Raw genomic sequence first — 21,114 nt, 5'->3', positions numbered from 1 at the left:
TGCCATATTTCCTGCTTAGCTTAAGCTGATTTTACATCTTAATTCAAGAAATGTGTTTACAGTGGGGTGCAAAAAATTGGGCACCCCTGGTTTAAATGTCTTTTACAATGAATCTGTATGTGATTAAATGAAATCTAAACTCTAAATGGTACAGAATTAACAAGACCTTTCTGCACATTTTAAAGCAAGTTTGCTTTTTATTTTCATTTTTGACTGTTCATAATATCTTTTTTCTTTTTTCTTTTTTTTTTTTTGGAAAAGGGCCCTGTGCAAAAGTTCGGGAACCCTTTTGAATTGTTCTTTGTTACTTTTTAAAAAGATGATTACTAATGCCCAGACCTAGGTGATTAACTTGTTAGGGCTTCAGTGAGTCAGCTGAGTATAATTCCAGGGCTGAACTTTTTATTCTGAAGTAACTCCATGCCTTCTGAAGTATCCAATTGTTCTGTCCGGTGTTAACAACCATGGCTTCCTCTAAACAGTTGTCCAAGGGTTTCATAATGAAGATGGTTTATTTCTACCAAGAAGGAGAAGGCTAAACAAACTCTCACAGTGTCTCAAACTACCTATTTCCACTGTGAGAAACATTATTAGAAAATGAAAGATAAATGAAACAGTTGAAGTCAAGGCACGGTCTGGAAGACCAAGAAAGATTTCAGATAGAATGGCATGAGCCCCAAACATCACTGCAAAAGAGCTGCAAAAAAAAGACCTCAACACAAAATTAAGCATCTGAATTATGTAAAAGAAAACAGGCCTGAAGCCTTTTGGAACAATGTGCTTTGGACTGACGGAACCAATATTGAAGTCTTTGGCCACCACCAAAGAAGTTGTCAAAAAAGGGTGAAGCCTTTGTAGTGAAGAACACCTTGCCAACTGTGAAACATGGAGATCGATCCATTATTCTTTGGGGTTGTGTGGCAGCTGAGGGCACAGGAAATATTGTGCGAGTGGAAGGAAGAATGGATTTCACCAAATATCAAGAAATTCTAGAGGCAGTCCAATGTTCAAAGGTTAGTCCAGACATTGAAGTTGAAGAGAGGTTGGGTATTCCAGAAAGACAAAACCATACCTCAAAATCAATCAAGAAGACGGATGAAGGTTTTGGAATGGCTACCACAGTCCCCAGACTTTAATATTATCGGAAAATCTGTTGAGAGATCTCAAACATGCCGTACATGCAAGGAGACAGAAGAATATTTCTGAGCTAGAGGTGTTCTGCCAGGAAGAATGTGGAATAATAACAAAAGCAAGAATTGAAAGACTCTTTGCTGGCTACAGGAAGTGTTTACAAGCTGTTATAGTTACCCGAAGACGAGTTAGATAGTACTAACTGACAGGGTTCCCAGAATTTTGCACAGGGCCTTTTTCCTTTGTTATTATTTTGAAACTGTAAAAATTTAAATAAAAAGTGAAATTGCTTTAAAATTTGATGAATGTCTCATGTAACGTTGTACCTTTTAGAGGTCAAGTTCGCTTCTATTCACTTAGATATTAATTGTAAAAGGCTTTTTAACCAGGGGTGCCCAAACTTTTGCACACTACTGTATATTTCAAATTGAGAAAAATATAGAAATGGTTGTTATCACAATCCCTGCATTGAGCTTGTGAAAAAACAAAGGCTTCTGGAGAATGCAGATCAATTTATGTAGATGTTGAGCCATGTAACCCCACTATCCCATACAGTATATGATTTTAACATAGGCTTGAAGACTAGAATATGAAACAGAACTAGCAGCTATCAGTCTAGTCCAGCATTTCTTAGCAGGAATCAGGATTTGACCAAAGCATACCATAATATAGATCATTGGTTCTAAATCTTTAATAAGTAAGGTAAACATTTTCTGTGAAAAATGTGTGATCTCTTCTTTAAATCCAGCTAAATGTCCAAATATGGAATTAAATTGTTTTCATGATATTGGAGTGAGTGTCAATGGAAAGTGTATAATATACTGAGATAGTCACATTTAGTTTCTTATGATCCACCTCAACCAGTCTACGGCCCACATTGTGCTCACCAAAACTTTGGGAGGGAGCCACTGTTATCAATGATTTGATGGAATTTATGTAATTGTTAGGAATGGATTTTATCTTACCACTGCATCCAAATCACCTTGGCCACTTTCACCTGATATTGCAAAATTGGCAGAAATGTTTTTAAATTGAATGTATTTAAAGTCACAAACAGGTTCCTAAATGGAATCTGATTGTTGGTATAGACCATCAAGACAAAACAAATATTGGTTCTTTCACAGTTTAATCTTTTAGGGAATTCAATCAAATATAGCACTGAATAATGACCTGATTGGGTAAGCCTCAGATTTTCCAGGTCCAGAATCTCAGAAAAGTGGCTTATGGGACTCCTTGCTATTTTCCAAGTAAATATATAGCTGGACCTCTTAACAAAATACAAGTAATCATATAAAGCAGATAAGCATCTGGCTTATCTAATCTCTTAAATGTGAAATAAATATAGGCCCACTGCATTCACTTGGAAGTTGACCCACAATAATTGACGGACAACACTTGTTATATCAAGTTTGTGAAACAAATAACAAGCTTGTCAGAGCACTTGTCATCTTGTCAATAGTTTCATACTACATTCATAAATAACATTTGCTTTACTGCGTGGATACAGTGAACCACCTGTATTGCGACTCAGCGTGTGTCATATCTGTGAGATTCAGAGACCCCGACATTCTTGTCCGATGCATCCGATCCAGCTCCAGTTTTGGGTCAGGTAGGCAGCGCTGATGATCTCGTTCTACAGATCCAGTTGTACTCCACACCATTTCAGGAAAATCCCCATTATTATTTAAACTACTGGGTCAAAAGTCACAGTCACAGTGGAAAGTAGCCTATATATTTTCTATTTCCCCTTGTTTGTAGTGCCATTGCATTGGAGGCAGCGTAGTAGCGCTAAATGCATTGTTGGTAGCATACACTACCCCGCAAATACCGTGTTTGTGGACAAGTGACCTGTTCGAAACGATTGCCAATCTGTTTACTGGCAAATATCAATAAAAAATTCCGGTGCATAAAAATTATATTAATGTGATCGCCGCTTACTGAAAAATCTCAGTTTATCAGTAGCCTAATTGTCATCAAAGGTGCTGATAGCACACTTCAGAAAATCTGTTTGAAAAATGTAAGGGGTTCCATCTGGAATACTTCGAGATAAGAGGCGCCAGTGTTAATAAACAGGCTTCCTCTACACCTCAACAGCGTCTTCCTTTCCTAAACAATATTCCTTTAATGTTGTAATGTGTTGTTCCACTTAAAGTTCAAACTAATCACACCTTTGGGAGAGAATGCAGAATTAACGGCACAAGTTATAAAATGAGTAGGAACACCTGTTTTGGAAAATAAACTCCTGACACCGAAGTTCTTACTTCCTAGTAATTTATTCGTCCTCAAAAACACTTGCTTGCGACATGGAAACTGACTGAATGACTCTCCTTTCCCTTTTGGCACGGACAGCATTAGCTGAAGGAAATATGGTCAGGGAAGGCATCATTAGGAATAGTCTACATTTGCGTTACATTACAACTATTTGCGTAAAATTGCTATATGATGGAAATATGCTGGAAAGGAAAACCAGAAATCGTGTGTGCGTAAGACATCGTGGACTGGACAGTATGTGAATCCATAACAAAAACAAAATAAATAAAAAATAAAGCGTTCAAAGAAATCTAATAACCTGTGTTTATCTGTTTCTAGTATGACTTCAAAATAATACCGTAAAAACCCACAACTGAATAGGCTATTTAATGCACATGTAGACAAATGGAAATGAAAGTCTTCTAAACTTTTGATTGTGTAGGTTATCTTCTTTAGATGTTGAAAATATAGGCCTATTAATTATTGAGGAGCAGTGGGAAAACACCATATACAGAATAAATGGTCAAAAACTTATTTAACTGCCATACCCCAGTCTGTTACATAACCTGCGTAACCTCTACAAAAAGAGGACGTGCAAAAATATGAAATATTATAGGCTACTTCTCAAGTAATTACAAAGTCTTATACTTAATCAAATATCTCCTTTCAAGATAAAGTTACTTTGTAATCTTCCCAATGTAGATACGTCAAGTCTAATTGAATGTGGCTCCCTGGCATGCAGATTGTACACATATTCGAGGAAATATGTGAGAAATTTGTTCTGGCAAAACGTGTTTCCTAAAAGCATATATTGAAACCATTATTGAAACCGCTTTACGCATTCGATGCCAGATTACTCCCAGTGGTTCTGACAATAAATTGTTCTTGAATCTTGTATTGTAGGTTGCATTAACTTGTATTCTATAGCTTGCTTTTTCTAAAATACTGGATATTGAAGTAAAAGTAAAATATTATTTCATATTAACATCTTAATACAATAGAAATATACAGAACCACAGCAGTTGCACTGGATTCATTTCAAGCTGTTAGTTTAAATTCTTCCAGTTGAGTTTGGAACATCACCTGGAAGGCTACATACAATAGTATATTATAACGATTTATTAATATTACTTCTTCATTTAAAGCTATGTATTCTTTCCTATGTCTTAGTAAATATATATTCGGCGTAAATAAAGATAACATTCCACGTGTTAAACCATATGCGTTTTATTATTTCACTCACTTTTAAACATATAGGAAACTTATATAGGGAAATATTTTTTTTTTTCTAAAATCCAAAATCTTTTAATCTTTTATCATTTTTACATTGACCGACTAATATACAATATGGAGAAAAAAATGTAGTCCATAAAAAGACAAAATATGGAACCACATAAACGCCCGGTGCTGTATCGACATACTTTTTATATAGTCTTTTATATAGCATACTGATACGAGTTTGTACTTCATTATATAAAGTCGATTTATATTAAAACAAGTATGCAATCATTATTTACCAGCTTTTATTTTGAGCGACAACTTTTCAAATTCCTTACTTTATGCGACTTCATGTATTGTTCTTTTCAACGTGTTTGGTAGTCTGCAGTCTGCAAAAAAATCGTGCGCTCAGAAGTTTTTGCATGCATATTCAAAATGTTAAGGCTATAGCATTTAAATTAGTTCGACATTTTGTTGATACCACCTAACACGGAGCACTGTTGCCCTACAATGACAAAAACGAAATACACTTTTATAAAAAAAAGTCCGTTTAATAGCAAAAGTTACAGTGTTGTTTTAGAAGTTCCGATTTTGCAGTCCAAACCATTAATCATTAATCACCCAAACGCAATCATGGAATGAATGTAATTTCAACTGACTGCTACCGGCAAATCTCCCTCTATTAAATAAAACATTGTCCAGGAGGCTATGATATAGTGACCATTACGGGACTTTTTTGTGGGATTTCTTTTATGCACAAAAATGGGTACGCTTGCTGTACGGACGAAGAGTAGGCTAAGTGTTGCCATTCTTTTAGAATAATTTTCACACAAAAAAACCCCACTCTTTTAGACAACGGGTGACTGTCGGGAATATGCTGTGCAGTTATTTGAAGCATTGGCTATATCCATCCATATTATACTTGCGCTCTGCTGCTGTCAACTTTGGTTATATATCGGATGAGCAGTATAGATTACCCACCCAGTAATGTCCGCCTCACCTTTTCTGTCCGAAAAGACCAACAGAAGTCTATTGTGCTATGGTGTACGAAACCTTCAACTTTCTCTACGTTCCTGATACAGTCTATTCCGAATTTATCTCTGTTGTAGGGCAACGCTACGTCCATTTATCGGGCCAGAGACGCGGTTCTATTTCAGAAATGTTCTGTAGGTATCGGTATTTCTTACTTGTTTTGATTATTAATTTGAATTGTATCAATGCACGAAATTATTCATGTTGTGTTATTAATACTTTAAAATTGCTTGCTGGCACGACAGCACCATTTACTTTATTAAATATAGCCGAAACTAGCCTAATTGATTTTAAGAGAATACATACTTTTCAAATAATAATAATAATAATAATAACAATAATAATAATAACACAAATTATTATTATTATTATTATTAATAATAATAATAATAATAATAATAATAATAATAATAATAATAATAATAGGCATATAACAGAAAGTGGTACTGTCATAGCCTACTTTATGTAGGCTACATAATACATTTCAGCGTTAAATTAAATTACCCATCCTCTGGCTCAGTTAATAATATTTAATATGAAAATTGCCTAGGCTCTTTTATTGAAGACGCTAAATTAAACATTTATTCAAAGCACTATAATTAAATTATGTTTCTAAAAAGACTGAAAACTATGCGTCCTTACACGTTGCTCAAAGTCACTCGCAGATTTCCTGGGAAGGTGGAAAGTCGTCTTTTTGCTTGCTCTAATGTCATCCATGCCTTTTCCCTCGGTGAAGTATTCAGTTTTTTGTATTCCTCTAAATCCATCGGACAGTTCTTATTGGTAGGTGCAAATGTTACATCACGATGATTATGACGCGCCGTCTTCCTGTTTCCTTCAACTGTGTCTTAAAGTGAATCTTGTTGGTGGGTGAGAGTCTCAGCCTCAGCTGTGCCCCGCTCGCCTCGGAGATAAATACAATTTCAATCCACAAAGGAGAGCGGCGCAAAAGAGCTCTTTCCTCTCTCACGCTCATCACTCTTGCCTGCCCTGAGAAATTACAATATTCATCACCAGACGAACAGCCCTCTGTATTCTCCCTTTCACCAGCAAAGAAGCTCAATTTCCTCTCATTTGCGGAGTAAGTAACCTTGTCCTTAGATAGCTCCCGCTTATTCTCTTTGATCGCTAGCGCTCGGGGCGAGACCGAAAAGATATCTCGGAGAAAGTATAGATGTAGATTTTTTAAAACCATTCTGTCAAGTAACGAGAAAATAAGTTTTTGTATCCGTATAATAGCCTACGATTCATAAGAAACTAATCAGAAGACCTTTTTGTCGGGAGGATAGCGCTTGTTCTGCAAATCTACAGTAAGTAGGGTAGGCTACTAATGCTTGTTATGCTTTCGGAAACTTTACGCGAATAGAGGCAACTTCTCTCTCAAGAAGTATCATTTGAGTTGGAATAACAGCCATAACGCATTCATAATATTTGAAGCTATGTACACCTTAAGTCTATTGTATAGCAGTATGTCCTTTGTCTCAATAGCCGTGCTTCTTTCTTCTCTCACCTAAAAGGTGATTTTGCTTGATAGCACAGTTGTATGGTCCCGTTTCCCTTGTCGAATGAGTGTACACGTAGGTTATGTGGTACGTTCAGTTACTGTAACGTAGAAATGCATTTTCACTTGGCTCGCTATTATTTTGTCGGCTTTCCGCGGATAGAGAGTAGGCTAACGCTGGTTCTTCAGTAGATTCAGAAAAAAAGTTATTCTAATTAAGCGTTCGAAGCGGACGGACTTGTGATTTGGTGCCAGGTTGTTCATTTGCCTCTGTCAATTTTACGATAACGCTCAAAGATGCTGAATTGAGAATATAGCCTGAGAGCCGTAATGTTGTAGACCGAACACCGCGGACAGTGCAGCAGCATAACCTATACACGCACCCTTGTTCACGTAGATTTTTTTCTCCTTTAGCTTTTTAAGTAAAAAAACAAAACAAAAACACTTTCGTCAAAACACAATATGTTGGATATAGCCGACTTTCTGTTTGAATCAGTGACGTTAATGTTGGTTGATGGTTATTTGCGCAAAACGTCGGTTTTTATTGCCATTGCTTTTTGACCTCACCCAATCTTTATTCTGTTTTAACACTTAGAATGGCAAATTATGCGTTTCGTTTCTACCTTCGGTTTCTTACATGCTTTAGCTTTAATAAGGAGAAACCGGCAAAGACCTTGTGGTCGATAACTATAACGTAGGCTAGAGAACAGTCCCTTATTTTAACTCCTTACAGCTGTTGAAAGATCCTTCAAATTAAATACTGAGCTTGGGCGTAGTAGACAGGTGCGTTGCCTGCAAAGACAGGTGCGACTGGCTTTATTTCTAGCAGTAACGACTTCGCTCATTGTTAGCTATTGAGAGCTTAACTTTAGGTCAGTGTAAGGTAGGCTACATTATTAACCTATAAATAAACAGGTGTAGTGTAGGCTGTGTGTCACTGCTTGAGTAGCCTAATGACAATTTCATTTAAAAAAAAATACGGAACAGTCACTGGTCTTTTTTATTTCTAAACAGAATTAAGACTGAATGTTTTTAAGTCTACGTCTATGTATTTAGTATCATAGCACTCAAGCCCACGGATAGTCGCTGAAAGGGGAGGTAAATTTAAGTGGTAGGCCTACATGGATATGTTGGACAAATGTCTAATGTCAGAGTAACCATACACACGTTTATGGAATTTGCCTACCTTGGCTGCATTTACAATAGATTTAGATCGTTGAACGTTCTGGGATTAATATATAGCGATGGAAGAGTTTACTGTGCCCCATGTACATTTGTCTTCTGTTCTGTTAGCCATCTACATAGTGCAGTTACATTCTCACCTTCTAAGTTTTAGAAAATTGAAATACTTGGTGCTACAGTATTACCATCTCCATTCAGGCACGAGCTGAAGGAAAGACCTTCAGTTCGCACCTGGGGTTTGACTAACTAGCGTCAATGCTTTTCAGTGACATTTCTGATACAACACACACATACACAGAACTTTATACAAATTGACGAAATAGTCAAAACTGCTTTTTATATGCACTATATACTACAGAGATGGCTGAAACAATATGTGTTGTCAAAATAGTGCATTCAGCAAAATGAAAATATTGATGTAAACAGCCTAAAAGTCCTAACGTGGTGCTAATTTAATTTAAAGTCCCTTTATGATGTTGAATAATGCGTTGAACACAGAAGAATCGTTAAACAAAATTTGACACTTTTTTGAATACATCTGCACATATGAATAGTAGTTTTACATTTTAGGGGTCTGTTAAACATTGAAATTATATTGCAGTGAGAAAAGTGCCTTGTGTGTTTGACTTACTTTCGTGATGAACCTGAAAAATGTATGTCAAACAACATAGCCGGAAATTAAGGAGAGGACACATTGACATTTCATACACAATCTAAAACGTAACCTGTTTTTGTGTTACTGAGTACATGGTCTGTCCTTAAATATGCTTTGTCCACGGGCGGTTCCGAATAATATTAATGCACAGCTACTTTTGCATTACTCTGCTTTTATATTTAAAAATATCCCATATTTGAATCCCACAGGGTTGTCTGCATTCACTGTGAATGCAGAATAAAAAATAGGTGTACTCACCCGTTAATTGCCAATGCTGCTCTTATTTAATTTAGCGCCATTGAAAAAGAGGCGGTGCTATAGATATTTAAAAGAAAACAATTATCGTGTTTTGGACTTAACATCAATAATAACAAGTCTTTTAAACAAAGTTGGGTGCCTGAAGTTTTGTTAAAGTGTGTTCATGGGTGAGCCATATATGTGCACTGAAGATTGGTTTCAGCATGGGTAGTTCTGTAAACCAAGTCACAGATGTCATCCTGCAGAGTGGGTAGATTTTTATAAAGGTGAGCCGAAAGAGATGGGAGCAGGTCCAAAAAGTTGACAGGCTGCTTTTGGCATGCTGAACTGTTACTGTGGAGATGAGCTCTGCAAGCCATGGATATAAATTCATATTTTTATTTTATTTTTAGTAATTTTTATTGATACTTTTTTACTTGATACTTGATTACTTCTAAAATGTTAATTACTCTTGCTACTGTAGTACTGTATCAAACACTTTGTTTCAGGGACTGATGAGTCCACAAATATAACTAAAATGGGAATGGTCTTATATTTCACTGGAAATCATTTGGTAGCAATACAAAAATATGTGAAGTACTTGGTGCTAATTTTGTGAATATGGGTGTGTAATCTTTTGGCATGACAATTAAGATTTTGTGTTCATGATTATTATTTTGGATTAGAAGGTGCATTTTATAGTTTGTCTTTTCTGCAAAGTTAATATTCATGTCAATGTAATGTCTTTTCCTGCTTAAGTGGAAATTCTCCGCAGCTGTTTAAAAGCCAGCTAACAGGAGAATGGGAACAGGAATGAATGATTATCATAATTCCACATAGCGTTTTGTTTTGTGAGTGCAGTCCGGTGCTTCATTTGAAAGCGGGTGCTTGGGAAGGTGATGGGCTTTACAGTTGTCCACAGAACTGCCCGCTGTATGCTGCTTGGTTACTATCTATCGAGCTCCAATTCTGAGGCCGAATAAAGTACATTTTTACATCGACTCATCTTGTTGTCATCCAACATTTCAGATTTGAATCATAAGCATATAAATGATGTGGAATCCACAATATTTTTCAACAGGAAGCAAATTTATGTTTCGAGTGGTGTCGTTTCTTTATCCACCTTTGACCCCTAGACCAGAAACATCATACAGTTTTGAGTTTTGAAGGTAATTGCAATGAGACAAAATCACAGATTGCAACATGCAGCAAATCCCAGTTGCACCCGGTTGCGTTGTTGTATTTTATTTAGGATTGAGATCAGGAAACTTGAGATAAATGTAAAGAAAATGATTGATTTAGTCCTTTTGTTCTGTTGGCCAGGTTCCCAGGGTTCTTGAGCTGTGCCCAGGCTGACAGGCTTTTGAAGATGGCACTGTAACAGACCAGTGATGCCTGACCATGAGAGCACAGCCCTCTTAAGCAGACAAACCAAGAGAAGAAGAGTCGACATTGGAGTGAAAAGGACCTTAGGGACGGCGTCCTTGGATTTCACCCGAGCGAAAGCCAGCATATTCAGTGCCATGAATCCCCATGGACCCGAACAGGAAGTGGAGTGTTCGGTGGTGCAGCACGCGGACGGGGAGAAGTCCAACGTGCTCCGCAAGCTGCTGAAGAGGGCCAACTCGTACGAGGACGCCATGATCCCCTTCCCCGGAGCCACCATCATCTCCCAGCTGCTGAAAAGCAACGTGGCCAAAAACGGCGGCAGTGACGCCGGCTTCCCGGGAAGCGGTCTCTCCAGCGCGGGCTCCGAGATCCACCAGGAGGACGCCTGCAGCAACTCGTCACGCGAGTCTCCACGTGAGTCCCTCTCGCCCTTTGGCAGACCCTCTGTCAGCCAGTTTGACTCGGAGAGGCTCAGCGACGAGCACCTGCGGGCCAAGCGCGCCCGGGTGGAGAACATCATCCGCGGCATGAGCCACTCCCCCAGCGTGGCCGCGCGGGGCGCCGGGGGCCCGGAGGGGGACCGCGACGGGCCGTCACAGCAGCTCCCGCCCAGCCCGCGTGAGAGCTACTACCGGGAGAACAAGCGCAAGCAGAGGCTTCCCCAGCAGCAGCAGCAGAGCTTCCAGCAGCTCGTGGTCACGGCCCGCAAGGAGCAGAAGCACGAAGAGAGGCGGCAGTTGAAGCTCCAGCTGGAGGACATGCAGAAGCAGCTGCGGCAGCTGCAGGAGAAGTTCTACCAGGTCTACGACAGCACTGACTCGGAGAACGACGAGGACGGCGACCTGTCGGAGGACAGCTTGCGCTCGGACGGCGGCGACCGCCGGCGGCGGCGGCAGGACCCGTCAACGGCCGACCGCGACCGCTCCGACAACGAGATGTCCGACCTGGACCCGGCGCGGTTCCTGGACCGGGCGCGCACCCTGCTCCACGAGCAGGCCCTCATGGCGGAGGGGGAGGGAGACAAGCCGAAGCGCGAGGGCCCCCGCGGGAAGGGCCAGGGGCCGCCCCCGTCCATGCACGCCGAGGGCAAGCAGCTGGCTGAGACCCTGAAGCAGGAGCTGAACACGGCCATGTCCCAGGTGGTGGACACCGTGGTCAAGGTGTTCGCCAAGCCCCCACCGCGCCCGGCCCCTCAGGTCTTCCCGCCGCTCCAGGTGCCCCAGGACCGCTTCGCCAACGTCAATGGCGGGGATAACCCCAACTTCCACACCGCCAACCAACGGCTGCAGTGCTTCGGAGACGTCATCATTCCTAGCCCGCTGGACACCTTCGGCGGCATGCCGATGCCCGGCGCCAATGACCAGACGGAAGCTCTGCCCCTGGTGGTCAGAAAGAGCTCTTCGGATCACCAGTCCACATCAATGCCCAACCACGGGAGCCATCACCACCACCACCACCACCCCTCCCTGCACCCCTCTCCGCTGTCTGCCACGGTGGGCTTTAGCCCTCCCTCTTTTCGACACCCCTTCCCCATCCCCCTCATGGGCTACCCCTTTCAGAGTCCATTAGGCACCCCCTCGGGTGCCTACTCGGGCAAAGACAGGTCCTCCCCCGAGTCTCTGGACCTGTCCCGGGAGACCACCAGCCTACGGACCAAGATGTCGTCCAATCACCTGAACCACCATCGCTCCTGCTCCCCCCCCTCACACCCTGGCAGCACGGCCGAGGGGCTGTCCTTATCCTTAATCAAATCCGAGTGTGGGGACCTTCAGGACATGTCTGACATCTCGCCATATTCAGGAAGTACAATATCCTTTAAAAAAAAGTATTGTTGAATGTTATGTTGCTGTCACCTCCCCAACCACCCCTCCCTTTACCCCCCCTCTTCCTGTTTTTGCTGTACTGATATTTCTTTTTTTTTTCTTGTTGCTGATCCATCTTTTCCCTTCCCTTTCTCCTTCATGTTCATATTTCTGGCCTAAAGATGGTGTGACTGACAAGGTTACATGTTGTCTAAATGCTCAAGACATGCCTGCAGGGGAATTAAAGTGCCCAAATCAGTTTCTGTTTGTGATTGTAACTCCGAGGCTGAGCACTTGTAAATTGCTGTTAGACATTTTGTTGCAGGGCGATTCTTCATATCAGTCTGCATTTGACTCAAATGTTAACCCCCTGCTCTTATAGCAGTCTGGCAAGGCAGGAAGCTCTCCCTTTTGGAGCCTTTTAACTATAAGCTTTGGGGAACTCATCTGAATGTCCCTGTCACTCATTTCAGTCGTCTATCCCTCTCTGTGCTCTGCTCCGTTTCTCACCGTCAGAGCTCCCCGCGATTAAACTCCCTTTCATCCCCGGCATATCATCGTTTCGTACGTAAATGCTCAGAGGAAATTGTGTTTCAAAGCACAGAAGTGAAATGGCAGGTGGCTTCATGGAGAGGTCTTAGAGAAGCATGAATTTGTAACTAACAGAGGGGAAAAACTTTCCTTTATGAGAGGATCTTTAGTTTGACAGAGATTTGTCGTTGCCTGTCTGATGGAAGACCTACTGGGGATAGAGCAAAGTGGCTCACTCTGGAGGAGATGCAGAGTTTTGTGCCCTGTTGTCATTTATATAAATGTTCAGAACAGCTGAGAAAACCGCTCAAGGTTCATTTAAGGTCTTTTATTTAAAAACAATAGCGCATACACCACTCCCCCACCATTGTGCATTTACAATTGGCCATAGAAGGTAATAAAGACCCACTTTCTGCCTGCGTTTTCTTATCATATCACACTGTAAAAAGAATAATTGCTGTATCTATTCTTATTTTTTATATATAAAGATTTGTTGACAGCCTGAGGCACCATTCACTGTTGCTTGGCAGCCAAATCATTTTTTTCTCTTTTTTTCTTTGATGCTCGTCTTAACAGGTGTTTGCAGGTAGCTGTTTGTCTTTCATTCTGCTCTCTCGTTGTTTCTTGACCTTTGAATGAATAGTTCCCAGATACACCCACAGTCCCCAACTTGTTTCTCTGAGCTCCTTTTTGAAATGTGAAAAGAAAGGAAAAAAAAACAACATTAGATCTTCATACCAGATGTGCAGACAGCCCTCAGCAGTGCTGTATTGTCAAATACTCATTATAGCAGTAATATAAATTGTCATGAATCAAGCTAATTGGTGCTTGTAGTTAGATTTGCACACAGGTGTAATTGAACATTTATATAGTAGTTAAAAACGCTAATGCTAGGAATGAATGTTAATAATACCAACAACCCTGTAATTTATATAGAACTACAATTTCATTTTTGTATAGTTACATACAAGTGCAGTTAGAAAATAATGCTATAATGACATTACTTAACTTGAAGTTACTTAAAACCGCTCGCAGATATTTATATTGTAATATTTTCATAACAAACTCCTTAACCAAAATACACCAGTGTGGGTTTCATCGGCAATTTTAATTAAATTAAATTGAATTTCTGATCTCACAAAAGTTAGAAAGGTGATAGATGTTGCCATGTTGAATCCCGCCCCCCCCCTCGCACAGATGCCTGACACAGGTTCTCATTCCCACTGGGAGATTTGTCTTTGGACTCCAGCACTGAAAGAGTTAACCTTCCAAGATTTTCTTCCAATGTCCCCAGGAGTGCCACCTTCACCGTGAGATTACACTTCAGCCCCGCAACAACAACATCTCGATATTTGCAAATTAAGCTGTTTAATCAAATATTAAGTTTTATTCAAATGCCTGAAGAAACAGACAGCCAATTGTGTTTCACAGGACCAGAATGATCTTCCTTGTCACGCGGTCTCTTTGCATCTCAAGAAAAATAGCCTTGTTCAGTACCCCAGAGCATTTGCATACAGAAAGTCTGTGCACTGCTCCAGCGTTGTGCTGCATTAAGACATGGGGGCAGGTGAAGGCGCTTTGCATTTTCCATAGATTATAGGCAGGAGCTGGTTCACAGACGCACAAAAGAAACTCCCTGACCTTCACTGGAGTGCTGGGGGCAATAGGGAGGGCCCGAGGGCCCTTTGTTTGGTAACGACATGCAGAAGCGGCCATTTCAAGTTTTTACCATAGGGTAGCATAGCTTTGTAGTCTCAGCAAGAGTTTTCATCGTTGCTACTTTTGAGTTGCTAAAGCAGAGAAATCTTTCTCTCCAGTGTCAATGTCCGCCATAGCTTTGAGAAGTTGGTACAAAATTGTTTCATGCGCTTTCGCATATTATTTCTCTTACAGTGACTTTGAATCGTTGTCATTCAACGTATAACTTGTTTTTGCCCATCTTGGTCTTTGTGGTTGATCAAAGCCCAGATTCCCTGTTTTTTTTAGAGCTGTTTCAGGTTCAGCTGCTGTGTTCTCTTCCTCTAATCTTTTCTGCTCCTGAACAGATGTCGGTCATTAATTTATGTATTTATCATCTATCTTTTCCTTTTTTTTCTTTCCTTCCTTACACCTCAAAATTGGCTCAGGTTTCAGCAGTCATTGTCTCTTGTACGTTCATCTGGGTGGAGATGGGTGTTGTCAGGAATAGAGACTACAGCATCTACCACAATATTTTTTTCTAAACACTTCCTTACTCTTGGCACTCTCCAAGTCCTGTTCCCTAGACTAGCTTGATATTTATTTTGAACATTGTTTGTTTTATGAAAACACTTTGAATATGGCTTGGGCTGTTTTCACTGTAGCTGTGTGTATATCTAATCTGTTTTTCCATGAGACTCTCTGAATGTATGTATCCAGGAAGCCATACGCTCTCTTCTGGAAGAAGGTTCATGTTGCAAAGAGTGAGAAGTAAAATGTACTCTGTGAACTACAGTTGTTTTCTCATGATTTCTCCCAAAATAATGTTCCTTTACTGTACATATTAAAAGATATGAATTACAGTAGCTGGGGACAGTTTAAGACAGAGCAGTTGAGTGCATCCATTATGCTTCTGTTTTAGCTTCATATTGCAATAAAATGTTTCTGGACTTAAATGCCGTGAAAACATGATTTAAATTCATAATTTATATCTACATCTTAAATGAACAAAAAGTAAGATTATATAGTTCATAAAACATTAGAATTGCACTCCCACCATGAAATAATGCCCCAATACATTGGCCTTTTCAGAAGGAAATATGGTTAAGCTGTTTTTATCAAGTTTTATGCTAGAGAAATTGATTATACAGAAGGGAGAAAGAATCAGGACTGTTAATAGAATCGCCTTAAATTTCTATGGAATGAGGACACTGGCTGCTGCTAAGCTTTTAAACAGATTTAGGCCTTAATTGAGATCACCAATATAAAATGTTTACAAATCAGCACTGTAATTTGGAAAAGAGCATCTCAACATAATTAATTTTATTAAGAAGCTCAATAGGATGTTTAGCATCCCCATATACTGTATGTATCCAGCTCTTTCCTCTTTTGCCTTTGCCTGTGTGGAAAACAAGTTAATGTACAGAGCATTTTTATATAATTTATACACATTTTTTTTTATATGTATTTATTTTTTGTTGTTGTACATGGAATTAATTCAACTCCTTTAAAAGAGCAGAAGTGGACAGCTTGTCTCCCATTCTCTCAGTGCTGTTATGCCGCATATGCATTATGACAGATGGCAGCGGGGTGGGTAATGCTCTTTTAGTCCTCTCTATCACACTAATGGAGGTCACACAGGGTTCTTACAAGTCCCCTCTCCTGGCACGTCAAGGAGCACGTCAATCAGAAGTCATCCACGGCGTGGTCGTTAAGCGTCAGAAACACAAAGCGTACATTCAGCAAAGTTGCCTCTGAATTTGGAAACAAAGATGCATTGCTCTTTGGCTCAGAGGACAGACCCACAGCTGTGGAAGGGTGACATTAATATTAGTTATATTTACTGATGAAAATTTCTCTATTAGAATCCCTAATCCAGTGAAAATAAATGAATGAATACTAAATGACCTACTAGTGTCAATTCCTATTTCATTTTAATTATGGAATTAGTTTTAATGTGGATTATCACTAGGCATTATCAGTAAATGTTAAATATACAGGGATAGATTTAACCCTGGTGAAATTGTGTACATTTCTTTATTTGAACATTTGACGTCTGTGTTCCAGTCCCTAATGATCAAATGAAAAGGAGATTCTTAACTAAAGCTCATCCTGAAAGTGCCATTTCATAAAAAAATGGCCACTCAGTACCTTGCTGTGTTGTTTTGTTTTATAGGCTTAATTTAAGCAAAGTGACAAGTGCTTTCTTCTCCAGTCATCATTTTAAAAAGGTGTTTTATGGAACAAGCAGCACGTTGCATAAATGTGATAACAGATATTGTGATATGTGGTCTAGGCTTGCCTTGCCGTCACCTGGAGCCTAGTTGCTTCTGTCGGTGTACGTCTGATGCTTGACCTTGTGTGGGTACGGCATTGATTTCCTCCCTACATGCATCTTCATCCCAGATAAATTCTAAAGCCGTTAATTTGCCGAGGAAATGGCATGGCCAGCGTTCGGCACAGATGTGGCCAAAGCCATCCTAACTGGCAGAGTGTGACTGTGCCAGGAAGTAGGGGCGGATAATGGGAATGGCTAGATTGCTCTGGTTAGCACCCCCCCCCCCCCCAATTCTCCTGGGACACCCCTCAGCAGCTTCTGTTTACAAATCTAGAGGGCAGTGCCTCTTCCTGATAAATAGACCCTTTATTAGGGTAAGTAGTCATTTATCGATCAGCAATCCTGCGTGTATTGATCCTGTTCCCAGGTCATTCCCCATTTTTGACTATATGGAGAAATCAAGGAGAAAAGCACGAGATGTTGTTTGCAGCATGATTTGTCTACTCTCTTTGTATATGGTGTGCAAATGTGGGTGTGTGTGTTATTTTGTTTTGGTGTGGGTGGGGGTTCGGGAGTTTTGCTAATTTCAAGTTGTACATTGTGTATTTATCTCTCATATCATATCTGGTGCTGCCTCTTATGCTTACGCTGATGTGTGCACTTGATCTTTTAACTTTGACAATTTAGATTTTTCCTTGACAAGATTTTTCCAAATTCAGGAAGGACTTTCACCCAATCATTTAAAGAAGGCTAAGCTGATGTTCTTCTACGCAAGATACCCCAGTTCCAACATGCTGAAAATGTTCTTCTCTGATGTGAAGGTGAGCCTGTTCATGTTTGACCTTAACATTATGTCTTTACAGCACTTCTGTTCTGATTGGTTTAATGTAAGTTCATTTCCCCCTCTCCCAGCATTATGTTTCAATAGTAACGTAGAAACGTAGAAAATTTACTCTTAACATGTCCTTTTATGTAAGAGAAAAAAAGGCATCTTGTTTCATACTTTCCATTTTTCATGTATTTATACAAATAAAGATAAATATATGAAAAGCTACCCAGTTAATTCGAAGCCAGTCAGGACTTGTGTCTGAAAAATCATCAGTACATGAAGGAGCAATTATAATTTAACATATCTAACAAGGTATTGGAAAGTGAACGGTAAATTTCCTCGATTTAAATATTACAAACAAATGCAAAGACGGTTTTGAGCCTGACATAGAACACTCAGTGAGGGTCTTTCAAGGCTAGAATACATATGCTTGGTATGTCAAACTAAAGACTTCCCTCTTGAGTTTCATTTTCTCATACAGTCTCCCAGGGTCCCTTTCTCACAGTGCTGATCTTTTCTGCCGGTTAAACTGCTGCTGCTTCAGGATTTTTGTGAAGGTTGAGTTGGAGAAGGGCAAAAAGGAGGTGGTGGGGGGTGGGGGGTATACGGAGAGGGATGGCGGCCATCGGGGGGTGGGAATGTAGTGCAAACGAAATGCAACACACGCAAAAAAACAAAACAAACCAAACAATAGCGCTGATTGTCTCTTATTTACAACTTAATTTGTTGTTGATGCTGCCTACTGTGAGCATAAGGGGACGAAATAACGTGACAGATTCAGGGCACATTATTCAAATGAGGAGATAAGGGTTCTCCCCCTCCCAGCTGCCCCCTGGCCGTCTCCACGGAGACCACGTCCCCGCGAAGGCACTCCTGTTGTGGGGGACCACCTCGGCCATGGCCACGCCGCACCGGCTCGTTAATCGTACCTACGCCGGCAGAGAGGGGGGACACAGCGCAGACACTAAGCATGGCGCACTCCACTGTAAATTAGGCCTATTTAGCAAAGATGGGATTTTTCCTGTTTTGTCGGGAAAGGATGTGTTTCAGGCCATAAATGTCTCAACTAGAAGTGCAGGACTTGAAGCACAATATTCCAGAGAGCATTTTCATCAATACAGCCAAATTCTAGTGCCCACAGAGACGTGTGTAGAAAATCTGTATTTCTTGATTCATCTGGAAAAATCACATCCTTGATTTAGTTGCTCATTAGGTCATTTTCTTCAGTAAACTCTTTTCTCATAATTCCCGTCAATGTATATCTTCCCAATAATTTTTCAGGAGAAAATGTAGCTGTTCTTCTTTTGCAAGTTTCAAATGAACAAACATGTTCAAAATGTTTGCATGAAGCTAAATATATCAAATTCATTTTTGCACAAATATCTGTCTGTATATCTGTACACTTATTCATATAGTCTGAATGGGCTTTTGAGGGTGTCTGTTAGTTTCAAATTACCATATTCTGAAACAAGGTCAGGTTGTTGGGATTATTTTTTCCAGGCCACCCTTGCATAAAAAAATAATAGATGGCATGTGATTGTTGGATTATCTGGTTTGCATGTATGGGAATTAAGTGCAAATTGCTAACTAATTACAATTGAATAGCTCATGAATAGCCATGGGAATGACTGTTCTAAGACGTATGTGTGCAACGCACCACTAACTGGATCAGAATAGATAATAAATAATTAGTGTGGGAAATGGGCTGATTTGGGCTCTGAATGGCTTCATTGAAACAGTCACTAATTGGTATTGTAAAATGGCCTGCCTTTTGACCTGACTAGCATGTTATAGCAGAATGATAAAATAACATAAAGCCACCAATGATTTATTGAAGATTAATATCTCATTTGTTTGTCTTACTTCAGGCAGTCGATGAAAAAATTTATAGACACAATTTTCCAAATTAAATTATTAGAGTAGAGTTGCATTCGCTTGAAGTCAATGCTGATTTGCTGTAGGCACCTATTTGTCTGATCATATTGAGAAGTTCTTCATCAAAACTCAGGTCTCTTCTCCACAGTGAGGCTCCGAACAGATGCACTTAGCCAGGTTGAATTATAGAGCCGCCCAGACATAGTGCTATTGTTATCTTGACTTGTGGGCTCCAAGAGGCTCAAAAGCTTAGCTTTGTGTCAGAAATCAAGGGATCATGGTAGTTAAATTGTCATTCTATTTTTACAATGTGATCCCTCTGCCACGGCCTGTGTCTGTCGGCAAAACCACCAGCAAAAAGGGGGACTTGCACTCTGCCCAATCTGCCGACACTTGTGAAGAGGGCGCATTCAATTCGGTCAGATGTTTTTTCTGCTGATGGGCAGAGAGCAGTGCGAGGGGTGGCGAACGGCGAGTCGAGCCGGGTTTCAGTTCCGGCGACAAAGGCGTGCTTTCAAGCGCGGTTTGTGTGGAGTCAGCCAGTAGTCACGAGGAGATTAACGTTCAGCCTTCCCCTCATAATTGCAACAGGAAGCCAGAACAGTCCATTGATTTCTTTGGTTATGTAAAAGCGGAGGGGTCTATAGGGTTTTTTTTTTCCCCTGTTGTTATTTTAAGAACCCGGTGGTGTGAAGTAATCTGTATCTGTATTCCTTTTTTTGTTCAGATTGTAGACCAGAACAAACAGGGGGTCTCAAAACATTTCCACCGACTCTACCACTGTTCAGAAAACTCTGAACCCTGAATTATGTCACGAAAGCAAAAGGCTGGAACATGACATCAGCTACTGGGCAGCAAAATAATTTAGTCAGTTTTGTTTGTGAATGGCAAAACTCGCGGCCGGTTGATTTTTCGGTTGATTTTGGCTTGTGGTCAGAGCAATGGGGAGTGGAGCGGGGTGAAGCAAGGTGCAGGAGGAGGAGGTTATGTAAGGGGTCACAGCAGGGATGATAGAGACTCTGTCATCCGGGTCACGGTGTTTATTTCTACCCTAGAGGCCACTGCAGCTGTTGATGATCCCGGGGTTGGGGAGGGAGGTCGGTGGAAGAGAGGGGTGTCCACACGTGATAGCGTCGGGCAACAGCTATATTTCATACATCCGCACCCTGGAAACCAACCAGAAAACAAGAGACTGTCTCCTCCTCCAGCCGTTTCTGGTTCAAATTATTGGGCCTGGCTTATGTTTTGGTCCTCAAACAAAACCATAAAGGCTATTATTAGTCAATAAATTACAACAATATTTTTGTTATTATTCAAGGGCTGTGGGGAAGAATGAAATGCGTTAGTTCATGATTCAGTTAACTGTTAGAAATGTATACTTTTCACCCTTTTTTATATTTTTGCAGCAGTGCTGAGGATGAGCATACCATGCCTAATTTGGTAGTTTATGGCAACATGCAGAGCATGAGCTGGTCTCGGTCTTATTGAGAGTGGATGGAGAAAGAGGCTTTTACAGGCCAGCCAGAG

The 21,114-nt window shown here is 40.5% G+C and overlaps 1 protein-coding gene across 1 annotated transcript in view; it reads left to right on the top strand.

Moving 5' to 3' along the window:
- Positions 1-6,513: 6,513 nt before the first annotated feature.
- Positions 6,514-21,114, top strand: part of prox1a (prospero homeobox 1a) — a 44,000-nt gene continuing 29,399 nt past the window's right edge. The window contains exons 1-3 of the mRNA XM_061243535.1: positions 6,514-6,712; positions 10,530-12,420; positions 17,587-17,704. Of these exons, the coding sequence (XP_061099519.1) occupies positions 10,598-12,420; positions 17,587-17,704 (1,941 nt within the window). The 5' untranslated portion in view covers positions 6,514-6,712; positions 10,530-10,597. The remainder of the gene's footprint in view (positions 6,713-10,529; positions 12,421-17,586; positions 17,705-21,114) is intronic.

The sequence above is a fragment of the Conger conger genome, chromosome 5 (genome assembly GCF_963514075.1).
Source record: "Conger conger chromosome 5, fConCon1.1, whole genome shotgun sequence".
Lineage (NCBI taxonomy): Eukaryota > Metazoa > Chordata > Actinopteri > Anguilliformes > Congridae > Conger > Conger conger.
This window is presented reverse-complemented; position numbering and strand designations above follow the sequence as displayed.